General features: G+C 36.1%; 1 protein-coding gene across 1 annotated transcript in view; it reads left to right on the top strand.

The window, feature by feature from the left end:
• The window catches only part of LRPPRC (leucine rich pentatricopeptide repeat containing), an 86,789-nt gene extending 60,691 nt beyond the window's left edge, over window positions 1–26,098 (top strand). Inside the window, exons 26-38 of the mRNA XM_030944504.1 lie at window positions 336–404; window positions 653–743; window positions 3,203–3,345; window positions 3,456–3,537; window positions 7,413–7,533; window positions 11,185–11,273; window positions 14,500–14,704; window positions 16,722–16,861; window positions 17,024–17,139; window positions 19,900–19,974; window positions 21,517–21,601; window positions 24,156–24,298; window positions 25,597–26,098. Coding sequence (XP_030800364.1) covers window positions 336–404; window positions 653–743; window positions 3,203–3,345; window positions 3,456–3,537; window positions 7,413–7,533; window positions 11,185–11,273; window positions 14,500–14,704; window positions 16,722–16,861; window positions 17,024–17,139; window positions 19,900–19,974; window positions 21,517–21,601; window positions 24,156–24,298; window positions 25,597–25,653 — 1,416 coding nt within the window. The 3' untranslated portion in view covers window positions 25,654–26,098. The remainder of the gene's footprint in view (window positions 1–335; window positions 405–652; window positions 744–3,202; window positions 3,346–3,455; window positions 3,538–7,412; window positions 7,534–11,184; window positions 11,274–14,499; window positions 14,705–16,721; window positions 16,862–17,023; window positions 17,140–19,899; window positions 19,975–21,516; window positions 21,602–24,155; window positions 24,299–25,596) is intronic.
• The last annotated feature ends 386 nt before the right edge of the window (window positions 26,099–26,484 follow it).

Genomic DNA, 26,484 nt, shown 5'->3' with positions numbered 1-26,484 from the left:
AGTAGTACAAAGGATTACTATAGGTAGCAGCAATAATACCCTATTAATGTGATGATAGAAGTTATTTAATATGTTTCAGTGCATCTGAAGTATATTTTAAATGAACTCTCTCAGCAGTGTTCAACCAAAAAGGAGACTGTCTTGAATAAGATGACTGCAATTTTAATGTCTCATAAATGCAACTTAACATGATTATTTGTGAGCTTGTAGTTTCATTTAGATTTCAAAAAACAAACAATAGCTATGAAGTTTCATTATGAATACCTGTATTATGTTTATTTTCCCTTAGAATGTTCTATGTGCAGTAATGTATTTCTTGTGGAAATATTTTACAGACTCCTGGCTTGAGAGCACACTCTGGAAGATTGAAGTGGTTTGCACAGAAGTGTATATTAAATAACCAGGTATGACTTGTATGATGTGTTCTATGGAACTGTCATTTTATTCCAAGAAAAATTGTTTTGAAGTATTTTCTCACTTGATTTTTATGTTTGTGAAAGGACATGTGACAGGCTGGTGAGGTGAACTTAATGCTGGTGTACACTTAAACAGAAATACTATTTTAGCTGAATGCACACAGCATGTATAGACACATATATAGAAAAATAATTGTTTGGCTGAGGTATAACTGAGCTCTTCCTTCTTTTTGAAGATGGAAACTTTGGAACAGTTGGTAGAATCAACTCGAAATCTGTTTGAATGCGATAGAGATGAGATGTACTACCACCTGCTCAAACTGTGTGGTAAGTGAGCTTGAGATCTTATCCATGTTTGTAATCTGGTTTCCTTTGTGGTGGAGAGGGGACATAACCCTGGAGAGAAGCTATATTGTGATACACAATTAGTCTGCCTACTATTTCTGAGGCATCTTGTGGGGGAGGAGATGTCAGGGGTTTGGGTTTTTTTCATCTGCAGACCTGAACACTTAGTATAGCATGTGTGGATGGATGGATGAAATATATAGACTTATGTAGTACAAGTTTTACAATCCATTTATATAAGATGTGTTTAGGCTTTCAATAATTTGGTCTTTTGAGTAGAATCCGGCTAAGAATGGTGTTCCTGTTAGAGCAAGGTTGCCGATGGTAAGACATGCAGTTGTTGTTGGTAGTTATAATATTTGAAAGTTAATTCTGTTTTGGCTTTCAATGTGCTTAGAGAAGAAAGCCTGTTCATCTGTTATCTTCATAACTGTAAAAATGAAGAGTCTCCTGTAATAGGATCTGGTTCTTCAAGGTGCATATATTTTTAAAATATACTTATTCTTCCCAAGCCACAACCTAACTTTAGCATCCTTTATAGTCATGAAACAGTTTTGAAAACTGAAACTTCATTTCTGTGCTGCAGAAATGAAGCATAGACACATCCTCTTAGTGGAGGATGTGTCTATGAGGTTTTCATTCCTCTTGTGTTTTTCAGTCTATGTTGGTTTTGTTATTCAGTGTATTATACTGTATTATAAAAGATTAAAATTTTGGAGATTTGTTTTAAGGTATTGAAAAAACTGTGTTGCAACTGGATATGGAGCACTACAGAGTAAATTGGGACATAAAGCATTGTAGGGATTTCTGTGTACTTCGGTAATGTATGTACATATATCTATATATTATTGAGCCATTACAGGTGTTTGATATGTCTGGAAAACTTGCTTTTGAATTTTGAATAATTTTAGGCTGTTCTCTATGTATGTTTTTGGTTGGGTAGGACTATTGATGCAGGCCTCTTCCCTACTGCATTTAGCTACTGCAGGAGAAGACATGAGTACTTGCACAAAAAAATGTGACCAGAGACCCTGTGAGAATTTTGCTGCTTTTCATTTCCTGAAGCCTTGGAAAGCTTCAAAAAAAAACTGTAGCGTTACCTAAGTCTGGCTTTACACATACTGGTTCACCATCAAAAATCAAATAGGCCTGAAAATCAATCTTGTCTCAACAGGGAGAGAACCTTCCTATTTCTCCACTCATCCTGTTCACCTCTGGCAGTGACTAAGTCTGACAGTGTGCCTGCTAGGAAGAGAATCTAAGAAGATACAATTCATCAAATTCTGTCATGCAAAATCTTCAGTCTTCTTTCAGAAGACAGAACCAATTCTGTCTATTCAAAGAAGTGGAAAAACATTTGTGGGTTTCTGTCACCATGAAAGACAAAAGCCATGCATAATCCTGCTTTCAACCATTTTAGATTACCTATCAAAGCTGCCCCATGCACAACTACAGCAGGACTGTCATTGTGTATCAAAACCATAACTTCAGATCTATTTTAAACATATAAAAAGAACCCCACCTTCTAGTCCAAGCAATAATAAAAAATGCTGAAAACAGGGATTTGATTATCACAGAATAATTTATACTGGAGAAAACCTCAGGAGTTTAGGCCTAGGCCGTTTCCTGGAGTTAAGATAGCTCCGAAGTCAGATCGCATCAAAGTCTTGTTTAGTAAAGGTTTGGGTGCCTCCACCAATGGAGATCAAAGAGCCTTTCTGAACAGCCTGATCCAGGATTTGATCATTCTCCAGTACTCCATTGCTGTAGCTTTCAAATGTCACCTTCTGCCCTTTGCTGTGCACTTGTGAGGAGCGACTGAGTCTGGAAGAGTCGGCGAAAAATGTAAAAGATTTGTATGTATAGCAGGAGAGCAAAACCTGATTTGAATGAAATGCCAAGGCAGTTTATTGAGAAGAGTGTTCCTGCTTTAGAGAGCTCATTTTTACCAGGGTGTAAATCAGTAGTGACTGAGAATCATAAATACTTCACAGTTGGTGTCTGCAAAGCTAGAAAATGTAAAGGCAACAGGAAAGCACATGCTGTAGGTAGTTAAATGGTAGTTAACTGTTTTCGTTCATGAAGTCCAGCTTTCTCTTTATTTGCAGTTAGGTATACAGCGATGCATATATAGATTTAAATTACCAGTGTAGAACAATAGAACTGATGAGTTGGGATGATCACTTCTGCACTACCTTTGAGCTGATTTCTCTGATTTATCTGAAAATCCGTACAATCCTTGGGGTTTTTTTCTGGCATCCTCAATGTATTAAAATATTTTAAATCTTCAAATTGATGATTGTATGAAGCAGAAGTACATGATTAACTGATGTACATTATTAATTGATGGATTATTGTCCAAAGACATAATTTTGAATCACCTTAGATATGGATGTGTATTCTAAATGTGCTTTTGTCTGAAGATTTTAATCTTGTTTCAGAAAGCAACAAGGACTGGGGAAAGGCTGAAGCTATTTGGACTAAAATTCAAGAAGAAAATATTGTTCCTCGTGAGAAGACACTAATTTTACTTGCTGGTATATTTGAGAAAAATGGTCAGGTTGTTCCATTTGAGGTACCTAAGGTAAGTGGAGTTCAACTTTCCTAGTTAACAACACTTATGAATATATTTCTTCTTATTAAAAAAACTAACAGATATCATTACAGTAATTGAAACGTTTGTTTCTTTTAAAGGATAGGCCTGAAGATAGCAGCAGTGCTGCTGCTGGGGAAGAACTGAAAATACAGATGCTTTGCAGGAAAAATAAAGCAAAAGGTAAACTGAAATCCACGGTGGGTTTTTCCCCTGCCATGCTAATTTTAAGGTCTCAGTTAACTGCAGTGCAAACTTCCCAGTCTCTGCTAAAAACAGAATTAGTTTCTGTATGGACATTTGCCTTCGTATATAGAAGAGCAGAGTGTATTTCAGTGCCATTCCTTTGATTTGGTCTGTGATTAATCATTGGAAATCCATTCCTATCCATCTCATCCCAAAGCAGGGTGACAGTAGAAGAAATAGCTTTACTGGGCCTTACAAAATGGGGAGGAAATCACAGAATCCCAGAATGTGTCAGTTTGGAAGGGTGGATCATCTGGTCCAACCTTTTTGCTCAGGCAGTCTCATCGTGGAGCACATGGAACAGGATCCTTAAATATCTCCAGACATGAGACTCCAAGACCTCTCTGGGAATCTGTTCCAGTGTTCAGTCATCAGCACAAGTCATACTTAGGTGGAACCTCCTATGCATCAGTTTCTGCCCATTGCCTCTTGTCCTATTGCTCTGCCCCAGCGAGAAGAGCCTTGGTCCCAGTTAGTTAATTTCTAGTACTTCCCAAGGTGCAGAGCATTTGAACATTCTGGAAATACATATTTTCTTCATTTATACTATAGTAAATAAATAGGCACCTCACTTGAAAGTGGTATAGAAAATATAATTCAGTAGGTTTAAAAATTAATTTTGCTGAATGAGGAAGATTTATAAATGCAAGACACCTAGTAATTTTCTTCTCTAAGTGTAATCAGTATATATTATGGGTTGGACACAGATTTCTAAGCTCTGAGTTTTTAAAAGAAGAATGTATCAGTCATTCAGACATTTAACTTACATTGTTAGTGAAATTACCATCTAGAGTTACTCAGTCTAAATATTCAGTTTATTTAGATTAGGAGTCCAAAGTTGAGTCTGGACATTCTGCATACTGGGAGTGCAATACCATGTTATGTGTATGAAATTAAGAATCATGTATTATGGCAGACCTCATGTTCTCAGGAAATTCTTCATGCTGGTAACTGTTGGGTATCATAAGAAGATGAGAAATGAAGAAATGTTGTCATTGAAAATCAGATGAAATCAGGGGAATGTACTTCATGACATTTTCACTAGGAAAGTGTTCTGTGCCTTTGGTATCATAAATGATCAAGTGAAGAGCACGAGGAAACTAAATAACTGCCTTAGACTTGACAGGGAGACTAGTTTAAAACAAAAATACAAAGTAATACTTCTGTGGTGACTTCAGATATTGAGCTTAGCCATAAATCACTTCTGCATATTCTTTTATTTAAAGTTGCAATATTTGAGAGAAGGTGGCCTAGAGCTATTGGGAATGAAGGGGAAAAACATGTTCCAACTATGTTGGAAAACAATTTGTCTTCTTGGAAAACTGTTCTCTTGGCTTTAGAAAAAACCTAAAAAACAAGAGTTGTTGCTTTTTTTATATAACAGTATCATGTAGTTTTGGTGTGAATGTAATGGGGCAGCTTTTTGATGGGAAAAAGATTAACTCAATCTAGTTATATAACTATTCAGTGAACTTTCCAAGTCTGACACGTTTTGATAATCTGTTCTCCAAAGTGCTTGATTTATGCAAAATCATATTTTCATCTTTGTCTTGATTCTTCAGTGTGAGAACTTGACTCTAGGGGATCATGAAACACATATCCCAAACAGTCACAATTACTGAAACAGATTTGACTGTCTTGAGAACTGAGACTTTCTTGGCAAGTTGTCACTTTTCTAACAAATCCTTCTACTTGAAATAGCTGGTATAGCACAATATGATTTTGAAACCAAGAAAATTCTCTTTTGAATGCTAATATATTTTAATAATTTTAGATACCATCTGAAGAAGTAATAAGCTGATAATTCCTGATCAGGGATATATCTTAATTCAAGATTGATCTAGGTGTATTTCAAACATGCTTCTTGCAGAGATGCAAAATAAGTAAAGAAAAAAATCTGAACAGGATGATTATAGGACTGACGTACACAACAAAATTAATAGAAATATTTTTAATTCTTCATTGAAGTAGTCATTACCACAAAACCCTGAAAATTAAATATATTACCTTGTAGAAGGAGATCTATGGACTGTGATAATTGTTAGTAACATATGCCTGACATCTTGACCACTATGGGCCAGGTCCATTTCTGTACCCAGCTGATTGATGTAATATTTAAACATAGGGTGAAATCCTAGTTCAGTCTGAAGACAGCAGAGCTTTTGTAGGAGTCTCTAAACATAAGGAATTTTTGTCATTAAAACAAATAATTCAAACAGACATTTATAAGCAGAAAGACCAAGCCTATCACCAGTCAGCTACATTTTTGTCAGTCATTAGTTGCATTTGTAGCAGGTTATACCAGTCAGAGGGGTATTGTTTTTGTTGAATGTGGTTGCTGGTCTGCTGATACCTCAGATTTCAGAGCAGTGGAAAGAAATATGTCTTCCCACTGAATTTAAACTTGAACACTATGAATGCTGGTGATCAGCATCTGAGCAGGCAAGAGAGTTCATCACATTGCTGCAGGCCAAACTAACTTCAGACCTTTAAGTAAAAGTGGTGGAAGATTTCAGGACCTTTCTTATGTGGTCCTATTGTTGTTCCATTGCTCTTTTGCTTGACAGTGCAATCACTCTTATAATGTCAGTCTCTTGTGAAACTGAAATGCACAGAAGTTAATTTAATCTTTACTAAGATGCTGTTACCCTTTATCTCTGTTCATATATATGTATTTTCAACAAAGTTTCAAGCATACAAAGTAGATTATGAATGGCTGTGGTAATTCCAATTATTAACTTGGTGTAGGAGTCTGTGTGATGTAAATAATAAATTTTATGCATAGCCATTTCTTTGCCTGCATTTTAGGAGGTTTTTGTGTATACTTTTTGGCTGAAGAAGTTTAAGATGCACGCTGAAAGGCATACCAACAATTTTGATTAAAATTCCATAACACACTGTACTAAGTGCAATTAGTATAATGCTTCTTATGACATTAAGATTCAAATGAGTTGTCTTCATCTTTACTTTCAAAGTAGAAGAAAAAAGCTTAATGCTTTGCTGTGAAATTTGTGGTGATAGTCCAGCTATTTCTGATAAGTTTTAAAGGTTACTGTGGCTGTGATTTGAACTAGCAAAGGAATTACTTAATGAGTCATTAAAAGAAATGTGCAATCACTGTTTAGATGTAAAAGATCATTTGTGGTTCTTAATACAGCTTTCTAGCATATGTTACAGCATGGATGGCAGTTCTAGCTGCATGTTTGTAGCTGCATAATCTTGTTTCAGAAAAATAAATGACTGAAAACTGTGCTTATCATTTTTTCCCCCTTTTTGGTAACATCTTTTCATACACTGACAGTTATTGTGAATGCATGAAATAAAACTGTTAATCAGTCAAACAAATGCAGTGTAGTTTACTTGCTAAATATCTGTATATTTGTAAATTGTATGTTTTGTATAAATCTTGTCGTAGCCAAATAATCTGATCTCCCCATATTGGAATCGCCTCCTATATTATTTGTTAAATGCTGTTGTGATCATGCACCAGACACTGTAACTGTATACCCCAGAATTAGGTGTTGCTTTAAAAATCCTGACTCTTCCCCTTCTAACCAGCTGTGTTGATATTGAAGCAACAGCCACATATAAAGGAAGAGCAGTAGCAAACTTTTTCTCCTGTAGAAGTGTGTGTTGATTTTTTGTATACAGGCAGTTCTGAGCCAGCTGTGATCCGCAGCTCTGGGCTTAAAGATGTAAGCAAAGGATACACAGATTTAAGATGGACTTTTTTCAGTGAACAGGTGATTTCTTTCTGTGATCCATGTTCTTGCAGTATGACATTTCCTTTTGGCTTTCTTACTGTTTTTTAGAGGCCTACAATATTTTCAGGAGAATGCAGAAGGATGAGTCTCATTATCGTTCCTGTGACATCCTTGTAAAAGCATTGTTAACACAGGATTGTCTTGATGAAGCCCTTGACGTGAAACGCATGTAAGGCTTTTCTTTGTTTGGGGGACTTTTATTGCCTTAGAGAGAGGGGTTAAATAATTTTTGGATCATTTTCAGGTGAGTCCTTATCTTTTAATGGGAAAACAGGTCATGACTAGTGATTAGGAGCTGTGGTAAGAAATACACCAATGTTTCATAGAGTGATACGCCACATTTTTAAAAAGATACTAGGGTGACAGTGTGTATTGCTAATAACTCATTTCAAATAACAATATGAAAAAATGTACTTGGCATCAGAGTTGAAAGTCTACCCTTCTGGCAGTCTGCCTTTTCCTCTTTAGAGCAATATCCAAACAGACAAGATTCCTTCACTTAGCTGCCCGTGAGCCTTCTCCTGAATGCCTGTCCCTGCTGCTGTCTTACCCTGCCCACACTCCCTGGCAGCTGGCTGCCTGCCAAATGCAAAATGGTACATTTGACTGTGATGCCAGTGGCTAAGAGATGACCGTAAACCTTAGATCCAACTCTTACACTTCTGAAATAAATCCAACCTGCTGTCACAAATTATTAGAAGGAAAGGAATTGAATTAACCTTCAGTGAGTTGTATGATACAGTCCTTGCTTTAATGATTGCCTGTAACGTGTGTTCTGGTCAGGTTATAGGCTTTAAAGTCTTGTGACTTGTCAATGTAGAGTTCAGAAGAACAAGAATTTAGGTTTAAGAGTTTTAATTCTTTTGATTTATTCAACTAAAACAAGACTGGTGGTTGTCATCAAGTGTGCTCACTGAATGAATACAGTGGATTTAAAATGCCTGTAGGTGAATTACCTAATGTATAGAGTACTGTAAAAAGTTTTTAGAGCCAAATTAGTTTCTCATGTCCAGGAACAGTCTAGTGTAAGATGATATTGATTATTTTAATGTTTTCTTTAGAAGTGTTTAGATTGGAGAAATGTCTTTCATTGAAAAAGTGTTGGAGTTCTACTTTCAGAAGAACAAATAGTCCTTTTGCAAATAGCTCTCAGCAACTGGGCTTTATGATAAGTAATGTTTGTGCCTGCAGGATATATGGCTTATATTAAGGGAAAACTAAATCAGTTTATCAAACTGATCTCCCTGTAGTGCAAGTAACTGATAAATCTTTACCAATAGAAGATGGAGGGGAGATGTTTTAAGGAGTACAAAAAACGCTGATAAAATTTAGGTAGCTTGTTTCAGAGAAAATACTCGAGTATCGGAGGGTTGGAACATTCTTCAGGGAAGAAGCTTGAAACATTGTACTGAAGATTTGTGCATGGATCCACTGCTTCCCTGCTCTACAGCTCAAACACACTTGTAAGGAAGATGCACAAAGTAGTGCATAATTCCAGCAGTAATTTGCAGATTGGAAGAGAAGAAAGAAGGTGGTGGTTTATTCCTAGTATTTCAAAGATTCCGAATTGTCACTTTAGATAAATGTTTAGGTAAATGTAGTCCATAAATTCAAAATTCAGGGGGAAAAAATTTGAAAGACTGAAAAGGTCAGAGATGTGGTAAGCCTCTGAAGTTTGAGATGTTTAGGAGTAAAGTAACAGGATTTTATAAGAGATTTTCTTCTTGGTTGCTGGTCAAAGCCAACTGTGATCTAACCCTGGTGCTTTTCACAACTCTCCTACTCCATCTTGTAGCTTAGAAATGCCAAATAATGACAATCTGAGAAGCTTCTGACAGCTTACTGTTGCATCAAGACAGAAAATGCTTCATATTGGTCGTGTTCATGGCATATCTGTGTGGCTTTTCTTCTAGTAACAAAGTTATGCTTATATTAAGCATTTTTAAAAGCTTTTAAGTTCTAAGTAATTCGCTGAAATAGAGAAAGTGAAGGTGTGCATGCCTGTGATTGAAGAATAACAAATTGTGTTCAGCACGCATTTCTGGATGCTTCAGAATTTTTCCAGCCTCATACTAAAAAGAGATTACTCCTACAAAGCCTAAATGGTGGTCTGGAACTTGTGCACCTCCTAATATTTTCATAAAATACAGGAAAGCTACCTTAATTTAGATACAAATTACTTATTTTACTGTTTGAAGCCAATTTGAAAGGTAAATAATATGTAGATACTCTTACTGTGCACATTAGCATAGGCATCAAAATAACTACTTTTTAAATAATTTTAAAACATCCAATAGCTTCAAAATGTCCCTCTGTTACCTGAACTGAAAAACTTCCATGAGAACATGATGTGGGAGAAGTAAGCAGCACTCCTACTCTGCCTTTGAAAGAAAAAAACACCAGACATCCCAGAACATTACTGATCTGTTGGTCAACCCAATGCTTTCAGATTCTAGAACTGTTTGAGGAATATTTACTGCATTTAGTCCAAGAAGTTTTAAATAGAAATTTAGGAGTATTGGAATGATGGATTAGTTCTGTAATAGTAGCTAACATCTATTTAATCACACTAAAGATTGGAAGATTGGAGAAAGTAAATCCTTTGTTATATGTAATTTACAGTCTCATGCATGAATTGTTGACTTAAGGGCTTTGACAGATGGGACAAAGGGAAAAAAAAAAGGCGGAACTGAGCAGTGGGTGCTTAGGCAGGGATTAAGGGGATTGGTTGGGAGAGGAAGAAAATCCTGGGTCCAGTGACTGCATTTGTGAGCCTGGGAGGCTGAAAGTGACTGAGAGGATAGTCATATTGTGTGCAATGTGAAGGATTTTCTTGGGATTGAGGAGAACAATTTAGCAATGACCCTGCTTACCTCCCAATCCGCTCAGCCCCTAAGTTCAAGTAGGTAGGCTGCTCAGTTGTTTGCCACAAGATGATCAGTGAGGTTTATCTTGATTGCTGATATGGTAAATGGCAATGCCCCCCTTTGCTCTGTAGAGATTTTGTAATCTAGAAATGAACATTTGTAAAGTTATCCTTATATATTAAAAATGGGGCTTGGCTATATGTCATTTAGGAGCAGGAACATTTTGTAGTACAAGACCAATGTGATTACTGGTTAGTCTCTCTTGACTAATTTCCAGAGTGTTAGAAAAGCTTTAGCAGGGTTACTGAAGTAAAGGCTGTCTTTGCTCTACTTACATGAAGTTTTGTATTACAGGAGACAAGGAATTGATAAGCGAAATACAATTTTAATGTGGCTAAGGCAGCAAATGTAGGATGTTCGCTTTAAAACCTGTATACATCTAGATGACAGAAATTTGAAAATTAATCAACCAAATGATATGGTGTTAGTTCATAATATGCTTTAGTTTATGTTTAAAATATACAGTGCTGAAAATAAATGTTTCATTTTTATTGCTGAAAGAATAGTTTTATATTTTATAATTATGGTGACTATTGAAAAAAGAAGAAAAAGTATCCAGCTTAGGATACAACAGAACAATGCAGGGCATGCAGTTATTTTAGTCATCTAATATGTCAGCATTCAAGAATCTGAACCGATTGTTTAAAAAAAATCTTGTACTTTGTTTCTTTTGTTGCTCACTTCCAACTTTGTCATCTGTCAGAATGCAAAAAAAAATTATCCTTCTATAACCATTGACAGGATAACACAAAAGCTGTCTCCAGGTCGATATTTTGCAGCAATATTTTTAACATACGAACAGTAGTTTTTATAATTTCACCTTGGTGCTCAACCATTTATTATCGTATCAGAAGCATGTCAGTAATTCCTTTCTAAATGTCTGCTTCTTTTAGTGCTGAGACCCACATCAAGGGCTTCACACTGAACAGTGCTGCCAGCAGCCTCCTCATCATATCGCAAGTTAGGCGGGATTATTTGAAAGGTATGTCACAATGCTTGACCTTTACGTCACATTAATGCCTCTGCAGATTTTTCTTGTAACGCCCTTCGAATACTTGGATAAAGGAGTCCATTTAGCAAATTACCTGCTTATCAAGAGCCTTTTGTGGTAGCTGAGAGACGTAAATTACTGTACATGCATTTATAATACAGCTTGAATATGAATGTACTTGTCATTTGACCACTTAGTCCAGTTTCCATTCCATTTAACACAAGATGGGTTTTCTTAAGATGAATCACAGCTCTTCAGACATGCAAAATTTGTGCTCCAGAACGAGAGAAAGTACAGGCTTTCAAGTGCGTTAAAATTCACAGCACAAGTCATTTTGCTTTGGAAATTAACATACTTTAGAGCATCTGAAACAATTCCCAGCAGTTGTTTCTTGCATATTGTGTTGGTTGTGTGAGATACCAGATGAGTTAAATTGACTGTTAAATGTACATGATTGTGAACTAAATGATTATAATATTGATTTAAAAACTTAATCAAATACTTTTTAACAGTTCTCAATACCAACAGTTAGAAAATACTCTGTTTGGTTTTCTTTTTAATGTAACAATGATGATAGTGAAGAAAATGGTGGCTGAAGAGTATGTAAGGGTACCCAACAAGATGGTGCATAAAGTTTACAGTTGTTTTATTTTAGTCCTCAGCATTGGCTGCTTTTCAGCCTAGAGATCAGCTCCACAGTGTTATGTCCTACTTATGTAGTTGGGCTGTAGAAGTCTTGTGAAAGAGGAAAACTCTGCATGCAGATAGTTGTGCATGCAGGGCAATGTTCTTTATCTCCATGCAAGTCTAAGTACAGTGTTAATACATATTTTTGTCATTATCTTTAGGCAATTAAAGCAGCTATGTACAAATTCAGTGTATTATTTATTAGGCCTACCAGAAAATCCACTTTTGATTCTACCATCGTTACATTTTATTTCATTCCATCATTCAAAGCTGTGTTAGTAACCCATACCCATGTAACATCAGCTACATTAAAATACTCAAGATGAGCATTTAGAGACATCTTCTCACTTGTACTCTTTGTTTCCTGTGGCTGATAAACCTCTCTTCTTCCTCATTCAGTCTCCAGTTTCATGTCATTGGCAGATGTCATCCACTGAAGTATTTGTGATGAATGCCATTGCTCCTTTTGCTCTTGGCAGATCTTTTTTTGCTGCTTTCAAGGCCTTCACCTGACTTTCCTGTCTGATTTTATTCTAATAAATATTTTCTGTTTTCTTCTCTAATATGCCATGAATTTTACCAGTTCTTCCTGAATATTGCACACCAAAAGTCTTCCCTTCTTCAGAACATCAGTGATATTTCTATATCCTGCCAGTCTCTTGCACTGGGGTTTTTTTAGCTAGCATACTAAATCCTGTCACATCAACTCTCTTCCTTGTTGTACTCTAAAAATCTCACTTTTTGCCCAATGCAAAGTTTCTCAAGCTTGTGGAATTACATTACTTTGAAAAATTATATTTTCGTATATCTTGTGCATTGAACAAGCTTTATCTGACAATTTTATTGAATAGTCCCACTTAATCCTTGTTTCTGTTTTAATTTGAGAGATACTACTTGTCTTTGTCTAAGTGAAGCCTTAAAAATGCAAGCTACTAAGTATTTCAGCCTCACAGATCATTTTCTAAGGCTCAGAGATTACCCAAAACATTTTTTGGCATGGTGTTTTTGTAGTCTTTTGGTGGTGAGCTCCATTTGACCTACATCCTGTGATGGCTTTCACTTGTGTAAAGCCTGCTTGCTTTTTACCACTTACATACTTCATTTAGTTCATCAGCATTCTTTGCTGTGTAATGTGGTGCAGTTAAAAGGTTTTATGGGGGCCCCTAAGTGTATTCCTAAGAGCTCTGATATCTTCTAGCAAAAACTTGGTAAAAACCAGGTTACTTTAAAGAGTCAGAACTTGAGTTTCATGGTGGGAAATTTGCAGAGTTTATAGTTTATTTTGAAAGATGCATGGTTGGTTTTAGACAAGCATATAGTTACCTGCAGAATTACCCACTATGCTGCTAGTACCTTACTTCTTGCAGTAGTTCTGCACATATGCAGCTTTCAAATCTTTCTCTGTCCTTGTTCTTGAGAAGGCTGGTTGCACTCTGCTAGAGGGAGATCCACATCTAGTTAGGAGATAATTTGAACTTGGTATGTCTTCTGAGATTGCTTTTTAAATGTTGTGAGTCTTGTCCCCCCCTGCCCTCTGTATTTCTCCTTTTTTCCCTAAAAAGAAGAATGTGGGGCAGAAAAAAACTTCCTGTGAAGGAAGCCTAAGCATACAGGATGTTTTTTGCTTCCTCTTATGTGAAGGGTAACACTTGGTTTCTGCAGTATCTGCATATTGAATTGGAATGGCAATGCTGTGGAGTTCATGTGGGTGTATATTATGCTAGGAGTGTTATCCCTTGGTATTATAATTATCATCTGTGATTAATCCTGCCTGTACTGGTAAAGAATAAGAGATTTTTACCAGAGGGGCATGTCTTTCTGTGTGTGTTTGCTCATGGATAACGTAAATTGACAAGAATTCTGCTTGGAGAAATGAGGGTGACTTCATCAGCTGTGGGTTTGGGGAATTTGTGGCAGATGGACAGGAGATTGACCTTGTGTGTTTTTAACATGTAATTGCTATAATCTTAGGAGTTTCTGAGGTAAGGGTTGACTTCTCGGTTTTTGTTCTTGCAAGGAAACTTATATCCCATAATTCTATTTTAAAATTAAATTTTGGGAAGCAAAGCTTTCATGCACACTTAAAAAAATCTCAGTATTTTAGTTCAGTTTCTATAATGAACTACAGTTCTAGGCTATATTTATTCTTAAATATACGACATTTTTGGTTTTTAGTAAAGGAAATGGATTGCAGTTCGGGGAAGAAAAGAGTCAGGACTTCAAAATCATAAGAGAGGATATCTATGACACACCTGCTTTCCTTGAGCTGGTTAAAACCAAATTATTTCAATGTTGAAAGTAGCTTAATACTTCTTATTATGAGATATTACAGCCTTTCAACCTAAATTATTGTTGAAAGTTTGTATTTGTGTATATGTATTCAAGTTAGAATTCACTCTAGTGATTGCAGGGCTTAAAGAATTTTTTCTCAGTACTTATTTTAAATGGGTAGGATTAATGATACGAGCAGCATGGTGCTTTCTGAACTAAAGTCTGATTTCTGTTTCGCTTATTTCTTTACCATTGTTAGATGCCTTGGCTGTTTTAAAAGGAATGCTTGACAGTGGTATGTTGCCTACTAGAGCAGCAGCTACTGCTCTCATTCAGGCCCTGGCAGAAAAAGGAGATGTAAAGAACCTGCAAGTACTTGAAAACATCCTGGGAGACATCACAAAATCCATTCGTTTACCTGACTCACTAATCTCTAATGCAATTGCATTAGCTCATACAAAAAGGTAAGTATTTCTGGGACTGTGTATTTAATTCTTTTCTGCAATGTGCTGGGAAATCTCTTGCATTATCCATTTCATTCTGTTTCCATTTTTACAGTGTCCCAGATGTTGAAATTCTAGTTGAGTATAGTGTGCAGTTCTGTTCTGGTATTGTCTCCCATACAAATTTGGGGTTGAAAATTTAATGAAATACAGGTATAATAACTGTGAAGCATTAAGGCTTTTTTTTGGTGCTGTAATTTGATACCTTTGTTCCAATGTGCCTGTAAAGTGTTTCCTCGGTGTTAGATCAAAAGCTCTATGAAATCTGAAGGTAAAAGGGAATTACTTAATCAAACATAGCACCCAGAGATCATATAAATATATATTAAATATATATATATTTTGTTGTTGTTGTTTGTTGGAAAGAAAAATCTACTACCTGTTCCAGCAGTTGAAATGGCAATATATTCTTGAAGTATTATTGTCTTTACCTTCAAAATGTGAAAGCCAGATGTGTATCTGTGGAGTGAGGTCTTTCCAGTAAGAACTAAAAAAGCTTGGCTGATGCTTTAGGCCACAGTTTAGTTATCATAGTTATCCCCACACTTTCTAGTATCCTGTGATTCAGCTGTTTGTTCGGTATTGTGCTCTGTGTGCATTTCTGGTTTAGTTGATACATTGATACTGTACTGGTTTATCCTTTGTGTAAAACTGCATGAAGAAGCACCTGGAGGAGAGAGGACAAAGTCAGCTTCTCAAATACACTTTGCAGGAGCCAGTCTTCAGGAATCCTACATATTCTGTTGTTTCATTTCAAACTAGCTTTGTTGGGTGGACCTCCTGTGCCTGGCTTGGCAGGAAAGCTGTAGAGCTCTGTAGTACATAACAGATTCTTGGTTGCCTCAGGCATGCCAGGCCACAGGGAGCAGATCCCAGTGGTCCTTGGCACACAGTTCTATTGCATGGACTTGAACGTAAATGAAATACTTCAGATGGGAGAGACACTTCATTATTTGTGGTATAAGATGCTTATTTTCCTGTATTTCCATGTCATAAAAGTGTTGCACGGTCAGGCTGTGCTTCTAGGATGGAGATTGTTGACAAGAGTAAATAAATAAATAAATTGTTGCATGCAGGTAGAGCATCAACTTTTCCCATACCAAAACTGACTTGATGTATGAAAGGACTGAGCAGTGTAAATTATATGCACCCTTACATATTCTTAAATACCTTGCAATCTGTACCTTTATAACTCTGAAAAACAGATTTTTATCAATATTTCCAGTGCAATGTTCATTTATTGGTAGTTCTGTGTTTCTGATTCAGTTTTCAAAGCATTTTTCGTAGCTTTCACATGTGCTGCATTGCTACTTCACTTAAAAGCATTCATTGTGCTCAGTTTTCTTTTTCAATTTAATTAGGTTTTACAGTGGACTGGTAAGAGATGTTGTCATTTGAACTTTTTAGAATGCTGGAAATAGTTTACACTTTGGTGAATACTTCTTGCATTATTTTATTAGCAGTTACTATATTTAAGCCTTAAGATTAAAAGCATATAGATGTAATGACCAAATGACATTTAGTATTGTCTTTCGCATCCAAAAGGGCAGGCATGGGAGAAATCAGGTAAATAATTAATTACATTGCATAAAAATACTTAAGTTACATGCATTAATTATTCAGATACGCTCTGTTAATGTTTAGATTTTGCCTTCTAGATTTGCAGGATGCATTTTCCTAAAGCAGCAAGCTGAACTCTTCTTTCTTAATGAGGAATAAAGTGTATCCAAAATACCTAAACTTTGCACAGGTCAAAGGCCACTTAAAGTGATTTATTAATTGATTTATTCATTCAGTCATAAATTGTATCATGTTTACAATATCTGCGTGAATAATTTTTTTGGGGTCAACATTTTTTCATCAACTATTCCTGGTAAATACAAGCTTGATGTAGAAAACAAAAACTTCATTGTAATTGCTTCTTTAGGTTTAGAAATCTTGATTTCAGAAACTGAGCCAGTTCAATCTCTTTTCCTAGCAATGACCTTGATGCTGCTGTGAAATACCTTGAGCCTCTGCTTATCTCTGGTGCACAGAATCCTGATCAAGCTGTCAAAAGTATTTCCTATTTGTTAAGAAAGGTGTCTGAGGAAGGATTAGAACCAGCTTTGGAAAAATGTAAGTTAATTGCAATGATATTTAAATATTCTGACTCGACAGAGGTGTTATGAAAGAGCTATTACACGTAAAACCTGCTCAGTCAGCATAAATCATGCCTGTGAAGTTTACAAAAGCAGCTTTTCAATCCAAGCTTTTCCTCATGTTCCCGTCATTTTGCAGTTGGTGCGATGGCAGAACGAGTGGCCAGTCAGTGTGGAATGTACAGACCTGTCACAGATCTTTTCCTTCAGTATATCACTGCAGGCAGAGTGGATGATGCCAGATCGTTGATACAGGTAATGACATAACAAGAGGAACAGAAATGCTTAGAGCTCTCCAAAGGTTAACTGAGAAATTGTCACAAAGAGATGTTGTGCAGCTGCTGGGATGCATTTGAATTACAGTGTGAGTAGCAGTGCACACTTTAGATTAAACCATGGGCTCATGCTCTACTGCTGAGAGTAGCAGTGCCAGAGTCAGGGGTGGTTTTTGTCTTCCAGTAACATGAAGGAAATAAAGGAAGTATTTGTATATTGCAAATATTTTTTCTCCAAGTTCTCTGTTAGATGTCAGTTTTTTCTTGCAAGACATTTCCTTGCAACTTCTCACCTAATTTCTTAAGTGCTGTAAACATGATATCTTACAGCTGTACAGTTTGCAAAACAGAAGCAGGCAATAATTGCTTGTCAGGGACTTTACTTCACTAGGCTGTAATATTATATATATTGCATTCAGGGTTTGTTAAGAGCTCAGTTTGCTTTCTACTTGACTGTCACCGATGCATTAAAACCCAAATGTTGATCTCTGGGTCACAGTCTCAGCTGAGTTAGGAATTGAAAAGCTGCATTTGTGCCATTTGTGCAGAGCTAAAGAGAAGCCAAGCAAGAGGTGGGGTGAGCTGTGGGTGCTGGAAGCAGGCTCTGTCAGGAGGCTCATCCAAGCAGGTGACAGTCCAGCAGTCAGGCTGATGTGTGCATAGGCTCCTGCCTCAAATCAGGGCCTCTTATCTCCTGATAGTGCATGCTACTCATTTACCAGTTCCTAAATATTTTAAACTCTTAAAGAAAAAGCTCTGCTTCATCTATGACATACTTTATGATATTCCAAGACACTACCAACAAAGCTGTTCTGTTACTTCTGCTGCAGCATGAGGTGTATTACTTGTAATTCCCTTACTTTGTGTAGGGCTTTGCCTAACTGGTCATCTGAATATTAAATGAGAAGGAGACTATAATTTTGCCATAAAACTCTTGCTATATAGCTTGAAACTTCAAAATGCAAAAAATTCTCAAGTTATTCCACTCTTCCTGATTTGCTGATTGCTCTCTGATTGACATGGAATGAGTAAATGAAAATTGGGTAATTTTTTTCCTTTTGTGAAGATAAGGCTTTTTTCATTTTTAAGTAAAATATAGTATTCCTAAAATTTTCCAGAACATGGAATAATATACATGCATATATTCCTGAAACTTGTTACAAGAGCATCCAACTGTTAGAATTAAATTCATGGCTCTATAGCATACTTGAAATAACCTTCCATACATTGTATCTTAATGGACAATTTAAAAATACCTTGTTATAAGGGGATATTTACAGGTAAGCTTGAGTTGGAACTTCTGTGTCTAGGAGAAAAAGGGGATTTTATGGCTCAGGAAAAACTTTGAGCTGTGTTAAACATTTGTGACTGCTATGTGGATCAAGTATTCCACTAATAGGAATCCACCAACTAGAGGATAGGAATAATCACTCTCTGTTGTTACATTTTGGAAAGTAAACAACAATCTAAATGAACTATTTTGCATGTAGTCTAAAATATTAGTATATACATGAAGACTCCTTGCTTTCAGAAATGCATCTAAGAGTCTATTTAAAAGTTTATGGAACAGCTGCAGTGTCTGCTACCTTCTGGAGAGTGCTTTTACTGATGAGAGTCAGAAGGGATTTGATATTTCAGCATGAAAAGGAGCTGTGGATAACGTTTCTCAAACTAGACTCTTTCAGAGCAGTTACTGGCAGTAGGTGAGAATGGCTAGAACTGGTAACAAAATATTGCAAGTTTCTCTCATCAATGCTTTGCCCCTATTTAGCACCATAAAGCCACTTCTTGTCTGTTTGCCTAAAGGAAGGAACCTTCACACCTTTTCACCTGGACCTTAAAGAGCTTGTAAACCATATTACTTATACAGAATATTCATCATGGCATAACCCAAATTTTCTTGTTTGCATATGTCTACAATGCTAGTTGAATATAGGAAAATCATGGTATGTGTTTTCATATGCACAATAGTCTCTTTTTCCTGTGCATTTTGGTACTGATATCATACAACTGGTAAAAAATCCACACTCTGCATTTTTAAGAGTTTTAAGACTGACATCTGTGAGGAACATACACTTAATATTGTCTTGTATATTTTATTTTGTCCTTGTTTCTAAAGTAAGATTGATTTTTGATTTTTATCTGGTCTGTCTCAAACTTTTTTAAGTTCAACTTCTCTTTCTCAAACCCTGTCTATTGCAGTTAAAGCCTTTTATAAAATAGAGAGATTGAAATCAGTCCTTTGTATGCATAAGTGTAGGTAATTATACTTTAAAGAGAACTTGCTTTGTACATTTTAATTTTTATAAAGAAACGAGCAGTTATCTCCCTGACACCTTATTAAATGTATAATTAACCTTATGATCCCTAGCTCACTTGTGAATGCTTGGCAGTATAATTGGAGAGGAATAGTGTTTCTCTTTTTCATTCTTTTGCAGTCCTAAACCTCATTTTTTGTGGTGTATTTGAAGTATTAGCTTAATTCTTTCCCCTATTGTTTTAAACAAACTTTATCCCTACCATTTAAAAAATGTTTACCAATGAAGTGCATTAAATGAACGTGGTTTGTGGTTGGTTTTTTGGTTTTCTTGTCAACCTAATGTTCAATTATTTACCTTGTAAATTGGTAATATGTTAGTATATTGTTTTAAGCATCTATAATTGGAAATTTTCACCTTGGTAATTTTGTTTAGTGGTAACCTACTTATGTCTGCTACATTAATCATCTCTTTGTCTTCAGAGGTGGGGTGCAATAGTTCAGGAGAAGAGAACTTTGGGGCGTTTTTTGGCTAGATCAGCATCTCAACCTGGACAGGTACAATATTTTTTTCATGTATACAGTTTTATATGTTGTAAAATACTGTTTCATCAACCTTTGTTAAAGTGTTTTGAACTTCACAGCTGACAGCTTTATTGGGTTTCCTGAGGAGGGGAGAGGTTAATTTGCAGAGCTGGTTATATTTAAAGAACAGTTTACATTATGGAGCATGGTGGAAAGGAAGGTGTACTTAATATTTTTCTATTGTTTCGGTTATTTCCTGCATTTTCCGTGTTACGCTGTACATCCTACAAACATTGTGCTTAGAATGTTTTACTGCATTATCCAGTTCAGTATCACAACCTGAAAGTCCTTCTTTTATTGGCTACATTGTACAAATACAAATGCAAGTTAAAACCTCAGCCTCTCTCTGAAGATAAAATGCCTCTGTGTTTACATTAAAAGACACATTTCATTTTACTTGTTATGCTGGTTTGGACATGGATCTAGTTGGAACATCTGTTTAGATTCCTGGCTTTGTCCTCATTCTCTATAATTTGAAATGCTGTTTATATGCTTGCTCTACTCCTATCCCTCGCTCTTTCTATTGCCCCCATAAAGTAAACAAAATAACCCCAAAACAAATAAAATACAAATCCAAAGGCCAACAAAGAAACTCCAACCCACACAAAAAAGCCTTAGAACACACTAAAAAAGTCAAACAACCCCACCCTGAAACCCAGCATTTAACAACAACAACAAAACCCTGAAATACACACTCAAGCAAAACCATATGGATTTCTCTTTTATGGAGGAGCAGCATCAGGAACATCTAGCACACAAACTAGAATAAATTTTTTTTCAAATGAGTCAAATGCACATTTATGTTTTGTGGGAATTGGCATTAAATACTAGTAGATTTAAAGTTCTTCTGTTGAAGTGATGATGAAAAATATGATGTGATAAACACTATTGTTTGCTGCCTATAAGAAGGAACTAAAAATGTGCAAGTTTCCCAGCTCATCAAGCTGAAATTTTAGTAACACATCTAAGTTGGTAGTGTGTGATAAAGGTGTTCTTCATTTCAGTAAACTGCTTTTAATTTAAAACCTAAGAATTTTTGGAACTGCAATCAGAGGCTGAGGGAAGGAGGTTCCAAATTTAAGCACATCATTTAGTGATCTGACTCCTTTTAAGCATTGATCATAGCTGCCATTGACCTCTGGGTCATTGAAGGATGCTGAGTGTTTTGCAGTTTCCCTAAATTAGTTGTAATCTTGCCATATTCTTATTGATACATTAATTGTCTACTTGAAGAAAAAGAAAAGACGCTAATGTTTAGGATTCTTGAGTATGGATTTTAGACCCTTATTGCATTAATTACATTTTGTGCTTAATTTCTTTTACTATTTCATATCTGCAAAATTTTGGGAAGGAAATTATTGTATATACTTCGAGTCACACGGTCTATTCTTTGTTACCAGTACAGTTTATTTCACTTTAAAAATGTGCAATCACTGTTCTGAATTTGGTGACTTCATTTTGTTCTTTAAGATTTCAAGTTCATGGGTTTTTTTGTATGTGCATTAAATCTCACAGGCAAAGAGGATTGAGGCACTTGTAGAACTGATTCCTGAGCATCTCAATCCAGCAGTGGTGTACCGGTACCTCTTGAGATGTTATGGTAAGCAATGCTCCTTGGAACAGTGTTTTAGTGAGAGCTCTGAAGACATTCAGAAAGGTCATGCAGGCCCTTACTTGCTTTACAGTTCAAGTCATAAAGAGGTGCAGGGGTTATCTGAGGTTTTTCTTGTTTCAGTCCGTTGGGTCTGTATGCTGTCCTAGTTGTTAGGATGAAAGAGCAACCAGCTGACACAAGCCGTGAATCCTTTACTTAGAACCTTAAGTAGAGGCTTCATGGAATAAGAAAGAATCCATCCTAACCCATGGGGAAAAATGCTGTAGAAATGAATGGCTTTTAAAATTAATTTAGGTTTTTTCCCCCCCAAAACATATAGTAATATTGTTTCCTTTTGTGTGTATGTTTCAAAATCATAAGTGATTTGTTGTATCAGTAATGAGAAACGATCTTATTGTTATTAGTGTAAATTATTTATACATCTTTTAATGTAGCCAAAGTTAGTATTCTAGTTGTCTTCATTTGAATTTACATAAATAGTTGAAGCACTCATCAGTTCTCTTTATAGCTGAAGTCAGAAGTGAGCCCTCTAAAAAAGTCAAGTTTTTTGTTTATGTATGTTTATTTGCAAGACTCACTCTTGAGAAACCCAGGACATACAGCTCCTATGGCAACACTTGCATCTCTGTGCTGTAGAGTCCTTTGCCTTGTGTACTCTGATACTGTCCTCCAGTTTTATAACAGGGAGTAAATCCTTTTCACACGTTACAAGCAAAAAAGAACAAGGACAGAAGCCTTTGTGCACCAGTCTATCACAGAGGAGATAAATAAGAATAATTACGTAAAACACTTCAAACACAAATCCAAGATATGGTGTTAAAGGAATACAAACTTACTTATTTGAATCAAGTTGTAGAAGTGCTACAATGTGTTGTCTTAACTTGGAAAATTTGCTTGCTTAGTAACATTGCAAAGAGCAATCATTACCGAAATTGTTTAGCCCTGTAACAGATAGGTTCAGGTTAAAGTTTTTAACATGTTTTTATAAAACAAAAAATTGCCCTTTTGTCACCAGCACTGTACTTGCGGCTTTATGCTGTCATTAGTCCTCTGCTGCTTTTACCTCAGTAAAAATTCTGTGAGTGAACTAAGCTTTTCACTATCCTGCCTAACTGCATGATGGTATAGCAGTTCCATAAAGAGATTGCAGAGAATCAATCACTTGCCCTACTACACCCACAACAGTAGTTAGAGTGTATTGAACACGTGAAGCTACACTCTGCGTGAACAGATGCTTGCTGCACTGTCTTCAGGCAGAGATGTACCTGGCTCCTAGCACAGTCTAGGGGAGACACTCAGTACCAGCATGAGGAGTTTTAAAAGCTGTTCCCAGGTTATTCTGTGCAGGCATCTTACCTGTATGAGACATTGATCGTTTGACTGTTAAAGGAATCATCAGCAAAATATTTAGCACAATTGAAAATGGGAAGGCTTTGATTGTGCTCTAGCCATGAGGGGTAGAAATAAGATCTTTTAAATCAAAGTTGGTGGGGTTTTTTAATTTTCAAGTTAGTAGTAAGCTTTCAAACATGCTTTCTTGTTTTGCGCCAAATCCAACCCTGTATTAACATTAATTTCTTCACTCAAAAATTTTCTCCTTTCAGGTCATTGTTATTTTTAATTAGAAAAGGCTATGAAACGTGGCAGAGGACTGTTACTACCACAGCTGGTTACTGTTTCTAATTAACAAAAAAATGGGCAAATAAAATTATAATTGTTTGTGTTTAGCAAAGATATAGTAGAACATAGATCACAGCTGAAAGAAGTTTGATCATCTGTCAGGCATCCATGATGGAGCAAATAAAAGAACCTTTACTCCTCCTGTCCTTGTCCTGAGATGAGGTCCACTGCCAGGGCTAGCTTTTCTTCAGTCTGGTGAGATGCACAATCCTTTGCTGTATACCTTTAAAAAAAAATATGTAAAATCACGATTGTGTGGTCCATTAAATGCAATCTAAGTATTAGCTCTTTTTGTTGGTGTTTCCCATACAATAAATCTATTTTAAAGTTGTAGAAAGTTAACGATTGCTGTGCTTTCATTAAGCTGTCATTTCATGCAGTTTTTGCAGTAGCCTCCCACATTAAAAAAGGAGCTCAGCCACTTGCCAGATGTGAGTGGGAAGCTCTTTCTCATGAGAAAGGGACACAGGCTATCCATTTCTGCACCAAGCTTTTTTTTCCTTTATGAACCATTGCTTTTATAGCTCCTGTGGTTGTGAAGATGATGCTTCCAAATGTGAACAAGTAAAACCTGAGACAGCTCCCATACTGCAGGTGTTTGTGTTCTCCCTCCCAGGCAACAGAATGAATTTAACTGGACATGATGGCTTCCTTGGTGTTTACAAGGTGCTAGGAACTGTTGTACTGCTTCTAGGACCCTGGGGACAGCAGTGAAACTGTCAGGGGTCGCTTCAGTTTCATCCCAGTGCTTCTCAAGCAAACATCTGAGCAGCAGTGGATGGTTAAGCGTGAGTGAAAACAGGTGGAAAGAGAAACAAGTAACCACTGAGATTTTTTGGGTTCTATTTTTTTTCCTCAGAATTGGATGGGGATGTTGCTTCTGTAAAGGCTACATATGAGAAAGCAAAAGCGAAGAATGTAGAGCTGCACGAGATCGCTTTGAAATCTTTAGCAACTTTTCTGAAGAAAGTAGGAGAGCCTGTCCCTTTCACTGAACCCCCTGTGAGTATTTCCTAATTAAGAAATAGAGCTGCAGACTTGTGTATGTTCAATATTAATAAAACAAATTGCATGAATAATTACATAGGGACTAGGTCTCTGCAGAGATTCCTCAAAGGAGGTAATGTGTGAAGTCCTGGGTGTTGTGGGAGCTGTGGTAATCTTGCATTGGATTTGACTTGAGGAAATAAAACCCCTTGGGGCTTATGATATATAAACTACCTCCTTCTTATCAGGCACTCATCTACAGGTGTGCCTGTATCAAATCTCCTTGGGGCATTTTTCTAAGCAATTGGACTTGAAAAGGCATGTAGAATGTGTGCTTCAGTAACAATTAATGGCTTCTAGTTTTCATTAATTAGTGTTTTGTGTCTAGTATAAGTTGCTGAGCTAGTAGGATGGAATTTTAGAGCTGTAGGAATGATATTTCTGTTGCAGCTTTGCTTCTAGCTGCCCTGCCAAGGTACCTATGCAACTGTGCAAATACATGTTACTTGAGGGTGACAAACAGCATGATATTAAATCTGTGAAGATGGCAAATAATACTGCATCATTCCTTTGACTAATAGTCTACTAGTACCATTTTTGCTAAGCAGATTTTGATGACATTCTCTTTTCCATTCTCTAAGCAAACTTTTTATTGCAATTTTCTCACCACTTTTTATATTCTAAAAAAGTGTTCTGTAATTCTGTAAAGACTGGCTATATACTGTTTCTCTATATTGCTTCATGATAAATGTGATTTTTCTTTTCTAATTTGGAAAGAATTGGAGAAAATTTTGGCGCAAAATATTTAGTTTAGCCTTTCAACAACTATGGTGGGTTTTTTTCTGCAGCTTTACATAGTTTATAATCTGAAATTTTTTTTGGACTGTAAATTTAAAACGCAGAATGTCTGTTTCTTATATGTAGCTAGTGAAAAGAAGAGTGTTTTTTCCAAGTCACTGGGATGATTCATTTCCCTGTTCAATTTTTCTCTAATGCAGCTTGATCTTTAAAAACGTTTCAATTTTTTTGACACAATTGCAGATTGAAGTTAAAAAGTATTTTCATTTTAAAATGAAATTGATTATATTATTGCATTTAGTAATAGAAGCTTCATTATGCATTTTTGGCAAGGTTTTCCTTTTCCTTTTATTCACTCTCTCTGGTATTTCTCCTAATTATACAGACTTCAATACAGATCTAGTTTTGCATGACAGAGAATAATAGATTTTGTCAGGACATAAGACTTTTTGTTCAGAATTAGTAACTTCTCAGCTGAAACAAGGTTGAACTTGTTTATTCCACTCTGTTTATAGGAGCCTCTCAAGGTCTATGTGGAAAAATGGAGGAATAGAAGATTGGCAGCATCATGAACAGACAGTTTTATGATTTAGTTGTTTATGAAATTGTTTAAATACTACATTCAATAAAAACTTTAAAAAGCATGTTATGTGTAATTTTTAATTTAAATCTGTGATTAATATCACTTTCCGTAACTGCAGTTGATAGAAACATTTATTAATGGAAATGCTGTTAAAATTGCTAATGAAATATCAAGGTGTAGCCCTCTGAGGTATTTCCATTTTGATGTATGATCTGCTGTAAACTCAACTGGTTTTTTTGCCCCTGTTGATATGCCAGATATATGTATATCAAGAAAGTTGCTAGAGGGGTACAGAACTGTAACTGAAGGAGACTGTCTTGTCCTTGTTCTTTGCCTGGTCACTGTACTTTGGGGTGGAAATATGAGGGTGAAGAACATCATCTTCAGGATTCAGCTGTATCTACGCAGAAAATAAACAAATTTTTTAAGTTTTCTCTTAATTGTACTTTCTTGTGTTAAGCATCTTGGTATGGTGTTGGATATTATATGTAAAGACAAAATACTTTTTAACCTTTTATACTAGCCTTGTATGTTGTAGTCATATAGTATCTTCATTCTCATAACTGTTGGTCCAGTTAATTTTATGGATACAAGAATTCCATATCCATGAAAACATGTCCTTTAAACAAAGCAGGGGTAGCAATTTTTACTTGTTGGGAGACTGGTGGACATGCTTTATTTGAAGGAATCTGGGAGTACAGAGTACTACTCTGAGATGATATTTTAGAGCCCACAGTTGTGTAATCATGAAAATAAGACATGTCTAAGTTACAAAGATTAAATATTAGGTAGAAAATACATCCATTATCTCTGTGCATTC

This window comes from Camarhynchus parvulus, chromosome 3 (assembly GCF_901933205.1).
Source record: "Camarhynchus parvulus chromosome 3, STF_HiC, whole genome shotgun sequence".
In the NCBI taxonomy this organism is placed as follows: domain Eukaryota; kingdom Metazoa; phylum Chordata; class Aves; order Passeriformes; family Thraupidae; genus Camarhynchus; species Camarhynchus parvulus.
This window is presented reverse-complemented; position numbering and strand designations above follow the sequence as displayed.